The sequence below is a fragment of the Carassius gibelio genome, chromosome A5 (assembly GCF_023724105.1).
Source record: "Carassius gibelio isolate Cgi1373 ecotype wild population from Czech Republic chromosome A5, carGib1.2-hapl.c, whole genome shotgun sequence".
Taxonomy (NCBI): Eukaryota; Metazoa; Chordata; class Actinopteri; order Cypriniformes; family Cyprinidae; genus Carassius; species Carassius gibelio.
Window position 1 is genome coordinate 7,094,779 of NC_068375.1, and position 22,526 is coordinate 7,117,304.

At 36.0% G+C, this 22,526-nt stretch overlaps 1 protein-coding gene across 2 annotated transcripts; it reads right to left on the reverse strand.

Moving 5' to 3' along the window:
• Window positions 1-1,728: 1,728 nt before the first annotated feature.
• LOC127990573 (NLR family CARD domain-containing protein 3) lies at window positions 1,729-17,727 on the reverse strand. Of its 2 annotated transcripts, XM_052591506.1 has the most exons (8): window positions 17,659-17,727; window positions 16,704-16,885; window positions 11,101-11,268; window positions 5,333-7,201; window positions 4,878-5,060; window positions 3,596-3,769; window positions 3,060-3,106; window positions 1,729-2,973 (listed from the first exon to the last, which is right to left on the reverse strand). In XM_052591506.1, exons 2-8 carry the CDS (start codon window positions 16,838-16,840, stop codon window positions 2,438-2,440), a joined length of 3,114 nt encoding a protein of 1,037 aa, XP_052447466.1. In that variant the 5' UTR covers window positions 16,841-16,885; window positions 17,659-17,727; the 3' UTR covers window positions 1,729-2,437. The 2 variants fall into 2 exon arrangements, with proteins under 2 accessions (XP_052447466.1, XP_052447467.1); XM_052591507.1 differs by lacking the exons at window positions 11,101-11,268; window positions 16,704-16,885; window positions 17,659-17,727 and adding an exon at window positions 8,091-10,112 and having other exon boundaries at window positions 1,730-2,973.
• Between the last annotated feature and the right edge of the window lie 4,799 nt (window positions 17,728-22,526).

The window sequence follows — 22,526 nt, forward strand, 5'->3', positions numbered from 1 at the left end:
TGTGTATGGTCAAGTTCATTCAACTGAATCTCTGCTCGGAGATAATTATACCCTTGTGATTTTGGCTAATATACAAAAGATACATTGTTTAGGAATCTGCATACACTTATGCTCAGAAGTTTACATACCCTCCCAGGATCTGGAAAAAGTCTAAATAGCAGCATAAAAGTGGAAGATTACAACAATCCAACTACTTAACCACTTTTTACCAGAAAGATATTTACCAGAGATATATTTACTCTGTTTAAAATTATTTCAGAATCTTTAAAAACTTTTACGATGCATTGCCCTTACTGTACAGGTGCTTCTCAATAAATTAGAATGTCGAGGAAAAGTTCATTTATGGGTGCAGTGAATTTGGTTTTCAAAAAACACAATGGACCAACACCAGCAGATGACATTGCAGCCCAAATCATCACAGACTGTGGAAACTTAACACTGGACTTCAAGCAACTTGGGTTATGAGCTTCTCCACCCTTCCTAGGACCTTGGTTTCCAAATGAAGTACAAAACTTTCTCTCTTCTGAAAAGAGGACTTAGGACCACTGGGGAACAGTCCAGTTCTTCTTCACCTTAGCCTAGGTTAGATGCCTCAGAAGTGGCTTAAAAAGAGGAACATGACAACTGTAGCCAAATTCCTTGACACGTCTGTATGTAGTGGCTCTTGATGTCTTGACCCCAGCCTCAGTCCATTCCTTGTGAAGTTCTCTAAAATTCTTGAATCCAGTTTGCTTGATTGCTTTTTTTGTCCCCCTCAACGTTCTGTTAACATGCTTTGATACAGCACTCTGTGAACAGCCAGCTTCTTTGGCAATTAATGTTTGTGTCTTACCCTCCTTGTGAAGGGTGTGAATGATTGTCTTCTGGACAACTGTCAGATCAGCAGTCTTCCTCATGATTGTGTAGCCTAGTAAATAAAACTGAAAGACCATTTTGAAGGCTCACGAAACCTTTGCAGGTGTTTTGAGTTGATCAGCTGATTGGCACGTCACCATATTCTAATTTGTTGAGTTCGTGAATTTGTGGGTTTTTGTTAAAAATGAGCCAAAATCATCACAACTGTGTGCATTGAATTTATTTAATACATGAGATTAACAATTTGTGTTGAATAACTGAAATAAATGAACTTTTCCTCGGCATTGTTTATATTGAGAAGCACCTGTATGTGGCTTTGCCCTTGCTGTCAAGCCCATAGGTCAATAAAAGTTACATAAGTCATAAACATTATCAGAATAACACTGAACTGAATTCTGAATTCAGCCTTACTGTAGCAGTGGAATCTATAGTTATGGCCACACCCTATATTTTCTAAAAAAAAAATTATTAAAATATATGTGTTGTGTGAGTCTGGGGGGCGGGGGGTGGGGAAAAAAAGACTTTCTTATATTGTCCTCTACTGTCTGATTGAGACATTAGTATTGCAATATTGCAAAATGTGGGCTATTCAAGGGGCAAATCTTGCTTTATAATATAAAGTCAGTAGCATACTGTGTACGTTCAAATATTTATTAAATATATTTTCATGTTCACAATATAATTTAGGATTCAATTAAATTAAAGGTTATTTGTAAAGCGCTTTTCATTACTCATTACTCACAAATCATAAATAAAAAATAAAAAAAATTAAAAAGATAAATATGTTTTTACAGACAAATAAAGCTTCTACATTACATTTAGTAATATCTTATCAATGGTGCCTGGTGATCTCAAGTTGATGTCCATATGGCAGAAATGTATGGTAAAATCAAGCAGTTAGTTAATGTCATGTATTAGAATAGACAGTGAACACTACTAACAGTAATGATTATATGTTGCAAGCAAATCTATTGCTTAAAATTTGTTAATTTATGTGTCTTAAACTGCTTTCCAGTTCAACAGTGTTTTCCAGAAACTCAATCTTTCTCACCAGATTCACTGTAAAACCAATGTGTATTCAACACTTTATCAGTCCTTTAATCAGTTTTCACAGAATGTATTTGATCTTAAGATCAAAGTGATACAATTATAGTGTTAATGAAACTATTTATAAAAATAAAAAAATTGACTGCAGAATGTAACAGATCAGACAAAACAATCAGCATTTTTTTTTAAATGTTTTTATATTGCTTTTTATATATTAATACATGAGTTTCTCACAATATTATTATCCACTGTCTTTCTGTTCAATTAAAAACACTCCAACAATTTATAAATAAATATATATATAGTCTATAAGTATATAATTAAATAATTCAAGCTTCTAAACGTATTACTCCAGAGCTGACATTGTAACCAGTCTCCATTCAGATTACTATACATTTATGAGTTTTATAGACTTTACTGGATCAGTAAAAACATTTATGTATATCATGGATGTGTTTGTGTACAACTTGAAACTCTAAGGTAAGGTGAGACAGAGACGTGGTGTGTGATCTTTGTTGGTCTCTCCTGTAGATTGCTAAATCTGACACAGACATACAGAGCAGTTATTATAAAAAACCCCAATCCCAGCATAGAGGGGTTCAGTGAATGTGGTGTTGAATGTGTGTAAGTGTGTGAGTGTGTGTGTGTCAGAGATGCTGTAGAAGGACAGAGAGCCAGCTGACCAGTCCAGATAGACACCAACTCTGTTAGATTGTGGTAGAGGCACAGGAATATCAATGCTGATTTTATCGTACCAGACAGTGTATCTGCCCTTAATGCAACTCAAACTCCAGGACTTATTATTAAGTCCATAATCACAGTCATCACTTCTTCCTTTCCTGCTGATGCCTTTATACGTCACTGCTATGTCAACCCAGCCGCTCCATTCAGCCTCCCAGTAACAGCGTCCAGTCAGCCTCTCAACACACAGAACCTGCTCGTAGTGCTCAAATCGCTCTTCATGACCAGGATACAGCTGATGATCTTCCACAAGCGTCGCCTTCCTGTTGTCCTCAGACAGGATGAGTTTAGTGTTTGCTGTGTTTGGATCCAGTGTGAGATCACAGGCGTCTGAACACAAGAGGAGAGATCAGAACTGAATCATGGACAGTTTTTAAGTGATGCTGCATACATATGAGTGTTGTGTGAAGACCTACATTTTTGCAGTCCTGGTCTGATCCTGGAACGTTCTCCATGATTCAAACTAGACAAATATTTAAACACAGCAGACATTTAAAAACTGTCAGAGAAACAAAATCACTGGCAATCACATTTCAGATTGATCTAATGACTTATTTATCAATATCTACAACATCCAACCTCTTAATACTGTAGCTACAAAAGTTAATTATTATTATTATTTCGTACAATGTAGACTACCAGTGACATTTGTTTATGTTTTTAAAGAAGTCTCTTCCGCTCACCAAGCATGGATGTAATGATGCTGAAAATACAGCTTTGATCACAGAAATAAATGACATTTTATAATATATTCAAATTGAAAACCCCTATTTTTTATAGTACAAATATTTCACCATATTACTGCTTTTACAGGCTTGGTGAGCAGAAGATGAAGATATATATATATATATATATATATATATATATATATATATATATATATATATATATATATATATATATATATATATATATATATATAAGCATGCACACAAACGTATCATAAACATACTTGAGTATCTGCAGCTGACAGTCTGGATCCTCCAGTTTGTGTTTGAGCAGCTGGTTTCCTGCCAGCCCTGGGTGATTGTAGCTCAGATCCAGCTCTCTCAGGTGTGAGGGGTTTGAACTCAGAGCTAAAGACAGATAACCACAGCCTTCCTCTGTCACCATACAGCCTGACAACCTACGGAGAGAAATATATTATGTTGCATTACAATTACACATTAACATTTAGGAAGCTTTTATATGTCAGTCTCTCCACAGAATGTTGAAGTCAATTGCAAAATAAGAATAAAGAAATAAATAAATATAAATCTGTGTACTGTATGTGCACAATGCCAAAACAAGTGAGTGTTATTGTCCACTGAGCAGCTGACAGAATTGGTGATCAATTTATACTACTGTCTCACTTAAGAAAAAAGCTTTGGATGAATCAATTTAAACTGTGAAAATGTTTTCCTATCTCCAGCCAGGTGCAACCCTGAGTCACGAGAAACGAAAAAACCAAAAGGTATTTTATGTTTTTACAGTACAAATGATTTGAAGATTTTTTTGTTTCTGGTCTGAGTATATAGGCAAAGTGACAAAACACTACTTTGTAATATAATCTATTTTAGTAGATTATAGCATAGTCTGGTGTTTTCGCAAATCTGTGTTCAGGAGAGATCATACTGAAGTACCAATGAGTGGACTATGGGGAACATCATTTTGATTTTTGACAGTCACCGGCTAAACAAGTTACAGTTTTCATGATCATAGAAAAAATGTACACTTTTTGTTATGTGCCAGCATGGTGCAGCCTACTTGTATTAAAATCACCATGTATCCTCTGAGTAAGTACAGAACTGGCATGTTTGTACCGTGCATTCACTGTTGGCCAAGTGAATTGCTAAATGATACTGGTTTCTTAATGAATGAATAATTCAAAGTAATGGATTTCTAGAATAATCAAATATGTAAATGAATAAACAATGAATATTTGTGATCAGTTTTTAATTAGAAATATCACTTATTTTCAATTTAATGATCACTAGAAATGGGAGTCAGATTGAACAAGGAGCCAAACTAAAATTTAAGTAAAAATAAAACAGCTGGCATCACATGTAAAAAAAAACACACACACACACACACACACACACACACACACACACACACACACACACATTATGTTTGAACAGTTTCTAATAAATCATGTGAGAAATAGCAAGAATGGAAAATTATTTGCCACTGTAAAAAAAATATTCCCATATTTGAGTGGTGATGGGTGTGAATGCACCACTGTGTTCACAAACCTCAGTATCTGCAGCTGACAGTTTAGACTCTTCAGTCCATTCGAGAGCAGTTTCACTCCTGAATCCTGCAGGTCATTGTTACTCAGATCCAGCTCTCTCAGGGCTCTCGCAGAGATTTTAGGGGCTTGTAGAGCTGATGAAACAGCTTCACAACATTGAGCAGTTAGATTACAGCCAGCAAGACTGAAAGAGATTAAAACAAAATTTTCAGTGAACAAAATATAAACCTGACTGTACTCTTATCAAAATGTATATGTTATACATGTATATGTTACTGTTGTATTGTGGAAATTATTGTGAACCTCATAAATTATAATTTAGAACTCAGAAAGAGCTTTATTGCCAAGCTTGTTTACACACAAAAGAATTTAAAATATACATGATAATGCAGACAGACCTTTCAGAGAGGATAGTCACTTTGCACAAACATACGATTTTGTCATTGTAACACTCACAGAGCTTTTCTGCAGTTGATCACTGCTGGAATCAGTCTTCTTCTGCCCTCATCTGATGTGTTGTATTTCATGGGGTCCAGCACATCCAGCACCTCCTCTGATATCTGAAGCATGTAGGAGATTGTTGAGCAGTGAGAAGGAGAGAGTTTCTTCTCTAAATGTTTGTCTGATTTCACAAACTCCTGAATCTCTCTAGACAAAGTCTGATCTTTCACTTCCAGCAGACAGAGGAACAGACTGATGGATCTTTCAGTGGAGAGTCCATGACCATCTTTGATCTTCTCTTTAATGTACTGTGTGGTTCTCCAGATGCTCTCTGAGCTGTTCTCTGTGTGCGTCAGTAGATCCTGTAAGAGTCTCTGATTGGACTCCAGTGAGACGCCCAGCAGGAACCGCAGGAACAGATCCAGATGTCCACTCTCACTCTCAAGGGCTTTTTCTACTCCTCTTTTTTGCAGATTATGCAGTGAATCTAAACATGCTTCTGTACTGATGCCAATGTGGTACTTAAACACATGGAAAGCAGCGAGAAACTCCTGAATGCTCAGATGAATGAAGCTATAGACTTTCCTCTGATGAATCACAGATTCCTCCTTAAAGATCTCAGTGCAAATCCCAGAATACACAGAGGCATCAGTGACATCTATACTGCTTTCAATCAGGTCCTCCTCATAGAACATCACATTGCCCTTCATCAGCTGTTTGAAAGCCACTTCAGCAAGTTTCACAATCACTTCTCTGTTGGATTGCAGGAGTTTCTCTGGATCTCTCTCTTCATACTTCTGGTTCTTCATGTTGATCTGAATCAGCAGGAAGTGGATGTACATTTCAGTCAGAGTTTGAGGGATTTCTGCACTCAGATCTTCTTCCAGGAGCTTCTGAAGCACAGTGGATGAGATCCAGCAGAAGACGGGGATGTGGCACATGATGTGGAGGCTTCTTGCTCTTCTGATGTGTGAGATGATTCTGCTGGCTTGGTCCTGGTTACTGATTCTCTTCTTGAAATATTCCTCCTTCTGAGACTCATTGAATCCCTGAATTTCTGTCAGACGGTGGATGTATTCGGAGGGGATCTGATTGGCTGCTGCTGGTCTGGAGGTGATCCAGATGAGAGCAAAGGGAAGCAACTCTCCTTTGATGAGGTTTGCCATCAACACAGACACTGATGAAGTCTCATTCACATCACAAATTTTTTGATCATCTGAAAACATCAGTGTGATTCTGCTTTCATCCAGACCATCAAATATGAACACAACTTTACACTCCTCATAAATCTGTGAGTCCAGATCTTGAAGTTCAGGATGAAAGTCCAGCAAAAGTCTGTGAAGACTGTACTGATGATCTCGGATCAAGTTCAGCTCTCGAAATGGAAGCACAAACATGAAATCTACATCCTGATTGGCTTTTCCCTCGGCCCAGTCCAGAATGAACTTCTGCACAGAGACAGTTTTCCCGATTCCAGCGATGCCTTTAGTAAGAACAGTCTTGATTTGGTCTTTCTCCTCACATTCTTGTTCAGATGAGGCTTTAAAGATGTCATTGCAGTAGATTTGAGTGTCTTGTGAGTGTTGTGTTCTGGCTGTTTTCTCCATCTGTAAAACCTCATGTTCTTCATTCACTCCTTCTCTTTCTCCCTCTATGATGTAGAGCTGTGTGTAGATCCTGTTCAGGAGGCATTCATTCTCCTGGAGTTTCAGTCCCTCAAATAAATTCTCATACTTGTTCTTCATGCTGGTTTTGAATTGGTCTTTGAATCTCTGTAGTTCATCATCTACTGGTTTCTGCAGGTGTTCAGTTTTATTTAGCAGGGCTGTTTGTGTGATGTTGGTCTCATAGTTTACAGATCTGATCCGACTGTCCCTCTTCACTCTTTAAAAAAATAATTAAACAGACAATGAAAACACCATGAACAAAAATGTTTAAATTAGTGCTGTCAATTGATTAAAATGTACTAATTCACTGAACTTTCTTTTTTTTTTTCATTTTAAAAAAAATAATTGTGGTTAATCCCACCTAACAGTACAGTTTTTGATTATTCTTTTATATCGCAATCATTTCACATTCAGTTTTCAAATTAATATACAAACATCATGAAGACAGCATATTTTTTAATATGTATTTACTGATTTATCTTTTTTATGACTGAAGGTGAGTATCACTAACAATACTACTGATATCTCTGTGAAATAGTTTTTCCAAAGACAGAGCCATGAGCACTTCTTTCTATATGTTCTACATTTCATGTATTTGCGTAACTCATATTTTACATTAAAATACATTTAGAATGAACAATAACTGCCGTACTGTACAAAGAGTAAAAAAAAATTGCATAGATGACCACATTTTTTCTTTTATCTCTTCTATCAAGTAGTTTTATGTGTGCTAGATCATAGCCACTTTGTTATTCTCCTCATGACTGAGAAACATATTTCTTGAGTAGCAGAACTACAGCTCTGCATTTCAGCCTGCAGGTCCAACAGTCCCAGATTTTTTTATTTGCTTCTGGACAATTTTCAATTGTGTGTGAATTTTGAGACTCCCCTGACTCCTGCTCAATACACAAATGCTTTTTTTTAAACAGGGAATGATCAGCAACCAATCAGATATCTCCCTTCTTTTAGCCAATCACAAGAACGCACTCCACGTGGGGGATTGTTTACTTATAAGCCAATCAGCGAACAACTCACTTTCCTCAGTGAACAGCTCACTTTCCTCACGCAGCAAATGACTCACTTTCCTCAGTGAATGACTCACTTACCTCACGCGGCCGGCGACTCACTTTGCGCAGGCGGACCACCCACTTTGCGCAGCAGGAGACTCACTTTTTGCAGCCGGATAGTCATTTTCCTCTCGCAGCAAACGACTCACTTTCCTCATCGACGATTCACTTTCCTCACGAGTCACGCAGCGAACGACTCACTTTCCTCAGCGAACGATTCACTTTCCTCACGCAGCGAAGTTGAGCGAACGATTCACTTTCCTCACGCAGCGATCAACTCACTTTCCTCAGCGAACGACTCATTTTCCTCACGCAGCCGGCGACTCACTTTGCACAGTCGGAGACTCACTTTCCTCTGGCAGCAGACCACTGACTCTCTCTTCATGTAGGGACCGAATATTATAATTAAAGTGACTTCTATATTGCAAACAAAATAATATTTAGATATACTTAAATATTCAAAAAGGTGTAAAATGTTTTTTACTTTCATTAAATTATTTCAATAAAATGAAATAATTGCCTATTGCAAATTTATGAAACCATGGTTAACTTTTTTTCTGCAGTCACTGGGCTATATGTATTGAGACATTTTTAAATTTATATTTTGTAAAAAAAATAATAAAAAATAAAGCTGAATTGTAATGTAAACATCTGTATTTTCATATCTGAATTGTGTTTATTTCTGAACTTTGTGTGGATTTCTGAATTTTGTATGCATTTGTGAATCTTCTGTTCTTTTTAAATTTTGTGTGTGCAATTGTAAACTTTGTGTGCATTTGTGTATCCTGTGTGTGTATTTATGAATCATATGATTGCATGTATGAATCCTATGTGCATTATGTGAATGTAGTGTGTGCATTTATCTTTATTGAGACTCTTTTAGCTCCATACAGAAAAAGTAATTACTCAAATGTGTCAGTGGAAAACAGTAAGGAGATTTTTTTTTATTTTTTATTTTATTTTTATTTATTTACTAATAAAGTGTCTTTTGAGACTGTGTGGCAAGGATAAAGTTGCCATTTCCAACTGGCATCTCCTTATTAAACAGAGAGAAGTGCAACTTTCCGATTATGATTACATTTAGGATTATAATGAAAGAGTTTTTGTTTTTGATTTGTATTATTTCGTTAAGTAGTAATTTAAAGCTCTCTATTTCTCACTGAGTTTCAGTTCATTTCTGTGAAGCAGTCCTGTTTTTTTTATATAAAAGCACAATGTTTTGTTGATATTGCGAGTGAACAAAAAAAAGAAGAATCTTCATAGTTACGAATTATGTATTTTGCGAGTCTTACCTTTATAAGGAAAAATTAGGGCATATTCACTGAAAAAAATGCAAGTGATCATGCTAGTACCTCTTTGACCCGCAAAGCATCTCCGCACAAACTTTTAGATATAGTGCACATTTGTCTATGTTTAACGTTTCAACATTGTTATATGCTTGAACTTTTTATACCTATAGATTCTATTTTAGGCAAGTCATGATGATTTGAGAAGGTTAAATTGATCAAACATAGGCTTACTCGTTGCTGGCTGCCTGGTCATTACTTTGAAAAACTAAAACGTATATTTAATGAACAAAATTCTCCAAACGAACGTAATAAAAAACAAAACAAAATACAATAACTTTGCCATTACATACAAAACTGAACCATTTTAATAGCTGAAACAGTAGTATAAGCTGTTTTGAGAAATAAGGGGGATATATACGCTTCATGTGAAAATCACCTGTCCATTCTCAGTCCAGGACTCAGTCCACCACATTTTTATTTGTGGGATTTATTAAAATATACCACGGATTTCAATTATTCAGTTACCTTGCTAAAGCAGGAAAATAATGAAAAGAGAGTCCTCTCATGTAGCCTTTTGAGACAAGTTAAGAATCATGATGACGAGTCACGGCTCGTGCGGATGTAGCTTAAATGTCATAGATATTAATTTATCCCAAAACGTATGCTACTTATTATATACACTAAAATAACATGATAATATAAAAATATGAGAATATTAATTATTTAATTGGTATATTTTATTTATAGCTCAGAAAAAAAATATTATTGGCTCTCTTCTGCCCCCCCTAGACCCCCCCACCCAAACTCCGCCTATGATCTTCACATGTACAAAAATTCAAAATGTTATCAAACACATAAAATCAAACATAAAAATTAAATACACTGCAGACCAACCCTAAAACCTCACAAGTTATTGGTTTCCTCATTTTTCTTTTGTTCTTCAATTAAAAGACATCACAGCAGCTGTTTTTTTTGTGTGTGGCTACTATTACTTTACAAGCTGCCTCTACTAAACATAAATTGATCTGACAAGGATCATATTTTCTCAGAACTCTTTATCTTTTCTGACCAATTTGAGGTCTTAAAGGGTTAGTTCCCCCAAAAATCTAAATTCTCTCATTAATAACTCACCCTCATGTCGTTCCAAACCCATGAGATCTCCGTTCATCTTCGAAACACAGTTTAAGATAATTTAGATTTAGAGAAACTGTGTGTACGGTCTACTGTCAATGTCCAGAAAGGTAAGAAAAACATAATCAAAGTAGTCCATGTGACATCAGAGGGTCAGGTAGAATTTTAGTCCAAAAATAGCAAAAACTACGACTTTATTCAGCATTGTCTTCTCTTCCAGTTCGCGACCGGATCTTATTGAACCAGTACACCAAATCGAACTGAATCGTTTTAAACGGTTCGCGTCTCCAATACGCATTAATCCACAAATGACTTAAGCTGTTAACTTTTTTAATGTGGCTGACACTCCCTCAGAGTTCAAACAAACCAATATCCCGGAGTAATTCATGTACTCAAACAGTACACTGACTGAACTGCTGTGAAGAGAGAGCTGAATATGAACACCGAGCCAAGCCAGATAATGAACAAAACATTGACTCATTCACGAGTATAAAGTATAAGAACTGATATAATTTCTGTCCCCCTCACTTCTGAAAAGATGGCTACGCCCCTGGCTCCTGGCCCTAAGGCGAATTGGAATGCACTTCAGAAAAGTCTCCTGTTAGATGTGGTTTTAAAGACGTTCTTACTTGGGGTCAGAGGTCACTGTTCCATCACTCAGTACAGGGGGTTCCCTCATAGAGTCAGCACTCTTTAAAGACACTGCAGATGCTGCTGTCTGAGTCTGATCATCTCCCTCCTCATAAGGACTGATTGTAGAGGTAGTGCCTCCTGCCTTTCTCTCCAGAATTAGTGATCTGTTTGAGGAAACACAATACACAACATTTTATCACATTAAAAAGTATCTGTAAATTAAAAATTCAATATTTTTAAAGTCAGTAACTCTTGGCTTTTTACTCCATACCACATTGAAAACTCAGATTGAGTTTTTTTTTTTTAAGGTACAGCATGTGTGTAGGAATGTCTTTTCACACAAACACAAAGGGTTGCACTTGTGTTTGTAGCCATGTCGTCGAAACGCTGTTATTTTCATCTCTGAGTCCGATCACCTTTGTTTGGGCTTCCCAGGGATGCTGTACTTGGAGATTAATGGTTACAATTTATGTTTAACTTTGTTCCCGAAAGTTATAATCCACATGTAAATCTATGTGCAGCCCATTTTGCTGAGGACAGCTTCCTCAATCTTAATCAGTTTAATGCCGGATTCGGACAAAGATTATTCTTGAAAGATGAAGCAGTTCCCTCCTTGTCTGGAGAAGGCGTTGTTTATGGACCACAACTGGTAAGTGTATTTTATTATTTAAGTTGGTGCATTTAACAGTTTCTGTAACTTATTACACAAAGGGCAATGCTGTTTAGCTTTGTCAACTAGATGTTGGGGCTGTGAAAAAAAAATCGAATGTCATTTTCATGCGTATCTCATCAGTAAAAATGCTCCTGTGATTATAAGTACATCTCCTCTTGCCCACTTGCTTCTCAAAACTACTCCAAAACTAGTCCAGTCGCGTTTCCAGGAGGTCAGCCTGCTCTAAGCTGCTGTCCAATCACAACACAGGAACCGCTGGCACAATTGTTACGTATTTCTGAAGGAGGGACTTTATAGGACATCAGCCCGTTTTTATTACAGATAGGTGAATTGTGTGAAAAATACTGTGTTTTTTTACACGCGAAACATGAACACGTTATATTGCACACTGTAAACACAATCAAAGCTTCAAAAAAGCGCAAAAAATGGGACCTTTAAGACACTGAGCTAAGTAAGTTTATTTTGAATTCTCTAGCGGAAACATGAATGTCAATAATGTTGATGTTATCACAAACACTGTAATGTGTTGTTGTTATTTTCAAAGGTCTAGCAGAACAATACAGAGGTTCCACATCTACAATATGCATAAATTTCATGGCATGTTATTAGCATGACTTATTGCCATCTAAAACAGTTTTGTTACAAAAAATTCTTATGAATAATACATTATAGTACATCTAGGCATGCACCGAATGTTTGGCAACTGAAATTCGGCATTCAGCCCAGCGTTTCATTTTGTTCCCAATAATTTTTATTTGGGTGCATCCCTAAGTATGTTAATGTACAATGTCGATTTTAATCAGGGCTACAATATATAAGAGAATAAATAAATAGGTAAAATATTTTTATATTCTTAAAGATCTTATAAATAATCCATTCTTTGCAGTATGACTTGAATGCAGACATTTAACAGTGCAACAGATAGATAGAACAAATAAACAGGCAAAATGCTGGTACACTGAAAAAAAAAAACAATAAGTAGATTTACTTAATATTTATTTTGCAGGTTTTTGCACAAATTCAATGTAACGAGGCTGCCTCAAGCGGGGATTGAACCTGGGTCTCTCTCTAAGAGTGTGAATTTACTCACTGAGCTACTCCCAGACTGTTAATCCGAAGAGCGGAAGAGCAAAAGACCAAAAAAGGCCAAGGGGCTTGAATCTTCAAAAAGTAACAATAATCTTTACTAGAGAAAACAAAGTACAAAATAAACGTAGCAAGCTTAGCTACCATTAAACAAAAAAAGACACAAGGGTCCAAAAATACAAGCACAATCAAACTTAACTTAGCAACTGGATACACAGGAAGCATAGGCTCAAGACTGAACACAATAGCAGGGAACAAACAGACTTTAGGGATGTGCACATCGATGCTGCAGTATCAATATATCGATACTCAGAAGCTTCTATTGTGGTATCGATATTTTCTGCAAAGTATCGATACTTAATTATATTTATAATTTCTTTATAACTAAATGTTTTAAGCAGTGTGTGCAGGCCAATCTGGACGGTGTGTGTATGATCTAAAAAGAAAAGGTCTTGCGGTCGCGGTGGTATGACGTTAACACCGATTAGTATGCGGCTTGCGCGCAGTGCAATGTGCCATTAACCATCACAACACGGCATGCACGGTCGCGACCTGCGCGAAAGATGACAGCAGTACCGCCACTCGGTATACGCAGAATACGCAGTCTGCTGCATAGGGCTCCAAATCTCGGAGGGGTTTGGACTGCACCATTCTCCCATCCGCGCCCGCGACCGCTCGCACCTCATGTTTGCGGCTGAATGTTCATAATTGATGGATGGACATCTATGCCTGGGTAAAGGACATCACCAATCCGGTGCAGAGAAAAGAAAACTATGAAAAAATGAAGTTGGCTTGACGTTGGACGTTCGAGAGTCTCAAATTTAGGTATCATCTCTAAAGTTACATGCGATATTGGTATACACTTTTCTAACATCAGTAGCATTTGAGGAGAATGACTTACAGTCATAAAAACACACAATTGAATTGAATGTTTGATATTTATTAAAATAAACTGCAAATCATATGTAAACTGTGCTACTTTTTCACATGGGCTCAAACACGCATTTTTTTTTCTCAGGTTCCCTTACGAAAATTACCCATGGCTTTAACAATAACACCACAAATCATTGTTCTTGTAGCCATGGTAACTGCAAATTTATATATATATATATATATATATATATATATATATATATATATATATATATATATATATATATATATAAATATATATATATAAATATATATATATATAAATATATATATATATACTAAATTAAGATTATTTTGAAATATCACATACACTTTTAAAATTATAAGCAGTATCGGTATTGGTCTCGGTATCGTTAAAATTGTAACAGAAAGTATCGGTATCATATCGCATGAAAAAAATGTGGTATTGCCCATCCCTAACAGACTTATAAAGGGTCAAACACAGGCAGAGATGTATAGTAACGAAGTAGAACTACTTCACTACTGTACTTAAGTACTAAAAGGCGGTATCTGTACTTTACTTACTCGTTACAATTATAATAATGTTATGAATCATTCCATTACAAACCACTGCCAGAACTGTAGATGGCAGGTTTGATGAAGCTGGCACATCATTGAGCGAATCAAGCGATTAAGAAGACTGCGCGTGCTGACTGAACTGCTGTGAAGACAGAAATGAACACCGAGCCGAGCCAGATAATGACTCGTTCACGAGTCAAGAACCGGTTGCATCGATTCTCGGGTGACCAGTAACGTTAGTTCTTTCTGACAGTTCGATTCAATAAACCAGTTAAAGAAAACAGTTCACCGATGCTTTTGCGCTCGACGCAATGGCGTCATTGGCATTGACTGCACCTGGGCTCATAACATTAACACAGAATCAGTTCAGAACCAATCACCAAAAGAATCAGTTCGGTTCAGATGCTCTGTGTGTCGGTTTGCTTCACGCTAAATCACACATGCGCAGTATCATCAGCTCCTCGGTTCACGAATCGGACGCGTCTGACAGAAACGGTTCTTGACTAGTGAACGAGTCATTATCTGGCTCGGCTCGGTGTTCATCTTCAGTTCTCTCTTCACAGCAGTTCAGTCAGTGCACTGTTTGAGTCAATGAAATGATATTGGTTTGTTTTAACTCAGAGGGAGTGTCAGACACATTAAACAAGTTAACAGCTTAATTCATCTGTGGATTAATGCGTATTGGAGACGCGAACCGTTTAAAATGATTCAGTTCGATTTGGTGAACTGTTTCAAAAAGATCCGGTTACATCGAATTATTTGTTTGCGAACCAGATATCACAAACTGCTTTGTTTTTAACAGACAGAGAAGAGAAGACAATGCTGAATAAAGTCGTAGTTTTTGCTATTTTTGGACCAAAATGTATTTTCGATGCTTCAAAAACTTCTAAATGACCCTCTGATGTCTTACGGGTTTGAAACAACATGAGGGTAAGTTATTAATGACATAATAAATTGGGCTAACTAACCCTAGTAACCGTTCTTTGTTTACAAGAAGTTACAGTCAAAGGAATTGTGATTGTCCTTTAGGTTAATCATTTGAAATAGTAAAAACTATATGTTCAAACTTTTGACTACTTTCTTTAATAGCTACATAACACAATACTTCTACTTTTACTTATAGTACTTGAGTAGTAAATTTTAAAATAGACTACTTGCAATACTTAAGTACAAAAAATGTTGAATACTTTAGTACTTCTACTTAAGTGTGGTGCTTAAAGAGCACTTCAACTTCTACTCAAGTCACTTTTTTGATAGAGCACTTGTACTTTTACTCAAGTATGGGTCTCTAGTACTTTATACATCTCTGAACACAGGTGTGAGGAATCAACACTGATGAGCAGAGAACTGAACATGGTACAGGGCGATGACGCCCTCTGGAGGAGCGGAGGGACCATAGGGCTAGAGTTCATAGGGCAAGAGCCAAGGGGCAAGGAACTCGACCGGAAGTTGAAGTCGGGTGGGGGCTGCCATCTTTTAGCAGAACTTCACTTGCGTTAGCATTCCCATTGACTCCCATTCATTTTGGCGTCACTTTGACAGCGAATAACTTTACATCTGAGGCGTTTAAAGACTCTGTTTGTCCATTATTTATTTCTAAAGATACACGACAATGTATAAAGGACTCCATTACCTTCTATGTTACATTATGGCCCCGTATAAACAGTTTTTGTAAAAAATAGGCTAACTATTGCGTCATAACCACTCGGCTCTCTGTCGCATTACCGTACAGACAGGAGGAGAAGCTCGCAGGCAATTAACTTAATATGGCGTACTGGCGTTACATTTTAAAATACTATACAAAATAATTAATCAGAATACTTACTCCTGCTCACTCACGTCAAAGAACTCCCCGCTCAAACTCGCCGTCTCTGCAAGATTAACGATGGCAGTTTTCACGCACAGCTACTAGAAGATTTACATCTGCCAGACAGGTTGCTGACGTCGTCAAGCTTCGTTTGAGTCTGCGCGTCAGAAACGGAAGTGCTAAAAAACGCTAAAACCGGGCTTCATTTGTCTCAATTGAGTTCCAATGGGGTCGCTGTGTCCATTTCTTTTACTGTCTATGGCAAGAGCCCTCTGCAGTTCTGGAGGGAACATGACACAGTACTCATTGAGAGTGACCCCTGCAGGCCAGGATGAAAACTGCAATGCAGATATGAGCCCATTACATTTAAGTTTAAATTTAAGTATTAATTACAGTTTTTCTCAGTCGCTTTTTTAATTAAACATTGTTTCTTTCTGTTCATCTTTTATGAAAGAGCCATTGGAACAGGCATTGTTTAAACTAACAATTCATTGAGCCAAATAATGGATTTCTAGTATATGAATAAAAGTACTATTTAATTAAAATCTCTGTGTTACTGTGTTTGTTTTGTAGCATCTTACTTGGTGTCAGAGGTCACCGTTCCACCACTCAGTACAGGAGGTTCCCTCATGGAGTCAATACTCTTCAAAGACACACAGCTGGACACTGCAGACACTACTGTCTGGGTCTGATCATCTCTCTCCTTGTGAAGACTCATTGTAGAGGCAGTGGCTCCCTCCTTTCTTTACAGAATCAGTGAACTCTTTTGGGAAACACAATGTATAGAATATGCATAACATTTTCACACATTATGAAAAAAACAAAACAATACAGTCCAACAGTGCACATCAATTAGGCCAAAAAAGCTCTACCACGCTTAAATGAGAACAAAACATAAAAGTAAGCACACCACAGCTCTAGAGAGAGAGAGAGAGATTTAACTGTGTTCTCACCACAGGTTACGTTTAGAGTTTAAATGCTCTTCATCTGAATAAAAAAAATCTGTAACTTACACTTGACCAATTTCTTTACCAATTCTCTATTATACACAATTACTTGACAGTTACTGAACTACATAACTATCATCTGGAAGTAAAATGAAGGTAGTAGCTACGAATTATCATTACATATTATATGCAAGCCACAATCCTGAGGACAAATATTTCATTAGATTACAGTAGATGTTTTATCAGTGTCCAAAAGGCCTCTGACTATGGTTTCATATTATTGGGTTGTGTTGTAAAATTATTTAATTTTGCTGCTGTGTTTATAGTTATGTCACAAAGTACAGACTCAAATCAAACTTAAGTGCTTTGATATAATTTAGAAAATTCCTTTCTAGAGAAAGTATTAACTTCATGTAAACTCATTTTTAGGCCGCACGCATGTGTCGGTCTATAACCAATGCATAATAAAAACTATACATTTTTACCATGTAAGGTCTGTAGCTTGAAAAATTATGTAGACATATTTATAGACCACGTCGCTCTCTTTAAACAAAACAATTACTATTTGACAACATTTTAAGGAACTTACGTGATGGCTTTTTAGGTTCTGGTAAAATGTCATCAAAAACGTCGTTTTTATGTGTGCTTTCGCTTTCGGTTTATGGAGGAAATTGAACTCTGCCCACAATGCGTGTCATCGCGGTCTCTCTTGCGTACTAACAAACATTTCTTAAAGTCTTAAATGGTAAATTTAAGGGGGGAAATAATTCAAACTAAAATGCAAGATTCGTTGTTGATTGGTAATATTGGTAATTTAAAAGAATGTGGAATTGTTTTGTTTTCTAGGAGGGGATTTTCAATGCAATATGTGATTCTGAAAAGGATTGTTATCCAGGGTCCGTGTATCATCCGATCATTCAATTATTCCATTAAATCTGGCAAACCAAAAACGAAATAACGAATCAATATTTAGTTGATTCTTTGTTTTTCTGTATGAACCAAATTTGAAAAACTGACGTTTGTTTCGTTGCTTTCAGCTCGAAATGGGAAATATAATAAACAAGGAAACCAAAACGAAATAATGGATCAAATTTACGTTGTCTCATTTTTTCTTTATTTGTTGTTGTAGGTCTAACTATTTCCCACGGTGCCCGCTCTCTTGATTTGCGCATGCGCAGTGGATAGTTTCAAAGTAGGTGGCTGAGCGCCAAAAGCGGAGGGTTAAAAGTTAAAAGTTAATGCAAACAGATTTTAATAGAAAAGTTTCAGTCAAATATTTATGTTTTATGCCTATAATAAAACCCAGTGTTAAAGCAGAGCGCAAACAATTATATCTGGAACATTATATACTGTAGACTATCCAATATGCGCTCACTTCCTTGTATTCATCGCGGGGATAAAGAACACGTTTTTTTTTTTTTTTTTAGCGATCGCAGGCATAGTTACAGTATGTCCAATAACAATACAACACGCTATAATAAAAACCATATATAGTTTAGATGTCCTTTGAAATCAAGCTAGCCAATTCGTTTGGTAGGCTACAGTATGTGAGGCATTATAAGTATATCATTAATTATTAAATACTCTATCTATCTATCTATCTATCTATCTATCTATCTATCTATCTATCTATCTATCTATCTATCTATATATATATATATATATATATATATATATATATATATATATATATATATATATATACACCCACACACACACACACACACACACACACACACACACACACACAACACACATCCATAAATACATACACACATACAATACAAATAAAAAAAATAGATAAAATATAATTAGAATAGACAGTGCTAGAGTTCGAGGGTCAAAGATGAAAGAGATGTGTTTTTAGATGTTTCTTGAAGACGCATGTACTGCATGTAATATATATTTAGCTTTGCAATATAATAATTTTAAAGGTAACAATGTAATTAAAAAGGCAATGGTTGACATACTGTAATAATGTTTGTAATAGTATTCTACCTGACAATTACTGTATCAGTTAAATAGATTACACCCTTTAATTATACTGAATTTATAGAATAGAACACCTTTATTGCACAGATGTACAATACACACTTACAAACGGTTCTAGTGCACATGTAAACAAATACTGTATGCACAGAACTACGAAGTTACATATTTACATTATTTTAGAGTTACATTGCAATCTGTACAAATAAAACAAATTAATTTATTCCTTGTGTTATTTCTAAACTAGCATCAGCTTATCTACTGCTGTGTGCCGTTCTTCAGTTATCAAATTATTGATGTAGTATCAGGGTTGAAGTAACTATACACTTAGTAGGCCTACTGCTTTATCAGATCTCGTCTGAATTGGCAACAAGTGAGTAGAATTCTGCTGCCTATTTCCTTAGGTTGGAAAGGCAGCAAGTGAAAAATTATATTTAGCAGCTATGTAGGAAAATAACTAATTACTTTAAGATAAATGCAGATCTTTGTGCTTTAATGATTTGTATTCTTCCAAATTCTGCCAGCAGATTTTTTTATTCTTAATTCTCACATAAAATAAATGAATAGCCTAAAGAAGACTGTCGTTTTTTTGTGAAGAATCAGCATAGAATCAGGGTTTCATCCCCATCTTTTTTTATTTCATTTTGAAATCTGAAAAATGAAATTAATTTACTTCAAACCTGCACTAACCAAAAATTATTCTATCAGTGTCATTTTCTATCACAAATCATTTTTATTAACCATTTAAACAGAATGTCGTATTAGGCCTAAATATAAAACCCGATTCCAAAAAAAATGTGACAATGTGAATAAAAACAGAATGCCATGATGTGGAAGTTTCAAATTTCTGCATTTTTTTCAGAATACACCATAGATGACATATCCAATGTTGAAACTGAGAAAATGTATAATTTTAAAAGAAAAATAAGTTGATTTTAAATTTCATGGCATCAACATGGGAAAAAAAGTTGGGACAAGGCCATGTTTACCACTGTGTGTTATCCCCTCTTCTTTTTATAACAGTCTGCAAACATCTCGGGACTGAGGAGACAAGTTGCTCAAGTTTAGGAATAGGAAGGTTGTCCCATTCTTGTCTAATACAGGTTTAGTTGCTCAATTAGGTCTTCCTCTTTATGATGCGACAAAAAAGATCTTGACTGCAGGCTGGTCATTTCAGTGATCCTTCTTCTACACAGCCATGATGTTGTAATTGATGCAGTATGTGGTCTGGCATTGTCAAGTTGGAAAAGGCAAGGTCTTCGCTGAAAGAGACGAGGTCTGGATGGGAGTATATGTTGTTCTAGAACTTGGATATACCTTTCAGCATTGATGGTGCCTTTCCAGATGTGTAAGCTGCCCATGCCACACACACTCATGCAACCCCATATCATCAGAGATGCAGGCTTCTGAACTGAGCGCTGATAACAACTTGGGTTGTCTTTGTCCTCTTTAGTCCGGATGACATGAGCCCCTTTTTACACTGCACGTCGGACCGGCAATATTTCCGGAACATTGCTGGGTCGCCTTCTGTGTGAAAGCAACCACGTCCCGGGATTGATTACTGAATTGAACCCGGGTCGGGGACCTAGTAACATTGGGGGGTTCGACCCGGGACGAGCGCTGTGCTCTAAGAAACTCCTTTCTGATATTGCTCCACTATTTTTCCCCGCAGCATTGGGGGAATTGGTGATCCTCTGCCAATCTTGACTTCTGAAAGACACTGAGAGGCTCTTTTCATACCCAATCATGTTGCCAATTGACCTAATAAGTTGCAAATTGGTCCATTTAACTTTTCCGGCCTCTTATTGCTACCTGTCCCAACTTTTTTGGAATGTGTAGCTCTCATTAAACCAAAATGAGCCAATACTTTCAACATTTGATATATTATATATATTCTACTGTGAATAGAATATAAGTTTATCAGATTTGTAAATTATTCCATTCCTGTTTTACTCACAATTTGTACAGCGTCCCAACTTTTTGGGAATCAGGTTTGTATTTATGTCAACCTTAATGTTAAATTGTTAAATGATAATGTTATATTGGAATACATGTAATAATTAAATCAGTATTAATCAAGCCTTCAGAGATAGCTGCGTCTGAAGTTGATTTTAGATGTATAAGGCCTGTTTACAGTTTAATGCTGATCAGAGGTCTGTACATGCCTTTACATAGCAATTACAACTGTATAATGAAATGAGAGAAATGTTTAATACAACATTTTTAACACAGAAATATGTAATGACAAAATGAAATGATAGGCCTACTTTATGATACTTATGAAAGTAATGTCGCCACTAGGTGTCGGTAAGTCATTGTGTAAATAAAAAAGCATTTTATTCAATCTATTCATCCAAGATTCAGATTCTTTCAGGAATAAATTCAAGTGTCTGTGTTTAATAATTTGCCACTGAATTGTCTATAATAATGGGTCTTTCAAAGACTGATTCATATCAGGATTCAGGAATGATACATCACTCTATACGCTTACTGTGACTTTGGTTTGATGACGTCAAGAAAATACCCCCCACCCATTCTCATCTGAAAACTACTACTTCACACAATTTTACTGTAAAAATAATGTAAATATGTAACTTCACATAATTCTGTACATATTTGTTTGAATGTTTGCATTTAAATAAAGAGATCTCTTGACCATATATCTGCTCTCTTTTCGTTTTCTATCTAGGCTGCTTGTTTTTCATTAAAAAAAACACTTTCTTTATATATTCTAAATATTTTCTTGTTTTCTTTGTGTGTGTGTGTGTGTGTGTGTGTGTGTATGTGTGTATACTGTAGTCAACGTTTGAAGTGGATCAAATCCTTTAATCATAGCTGTCCTAAAACCAATACGTTATTTATATAAGGTATATATATATATATATATATATATATATATATATATATATATATATATATATATATATATATATATATATATAGTTTTGATTGCTTTTATTGATCTCATTAATAAAATAATCTGCTAATATGTTTTAATGATCGCTTATAAAGCCTCACATACCAAAACAAGTGGTTAGCGTGATTTCAAAGGACATTTTAAACCATCTATGATTTTTATTTTAGCTTGTTGTATTGTTATTGGACATACTGTAACTGCCTGTGATCGCTAAAAAAAAACGTGTTCTTTATCCCCGCGATGAATACAAGGAAGTGAGCGCATATTGGATAGTCTAATTGTTTGCGCTCTGCTTTAACACTGGGTTTTATTATAGGCATAAATATTTGACTGAAACTTGTCTATTAAAATCTGTTTGAACTTTTTACCCTCCGCTTTTGGCGCTCAACCACTTACTTTGAAACTATCCACTGCGCATGCGCAAATCAAGCAGGAGAAATAGTTATACCTACAACAACAAATAAAGAAAAAATGAGACAACGTAAATTTGATCCATTATTTCGTTTTGGTTTCCTTGTTTATTATATTTCCCGTTTCGAGCTGAAAGCAAC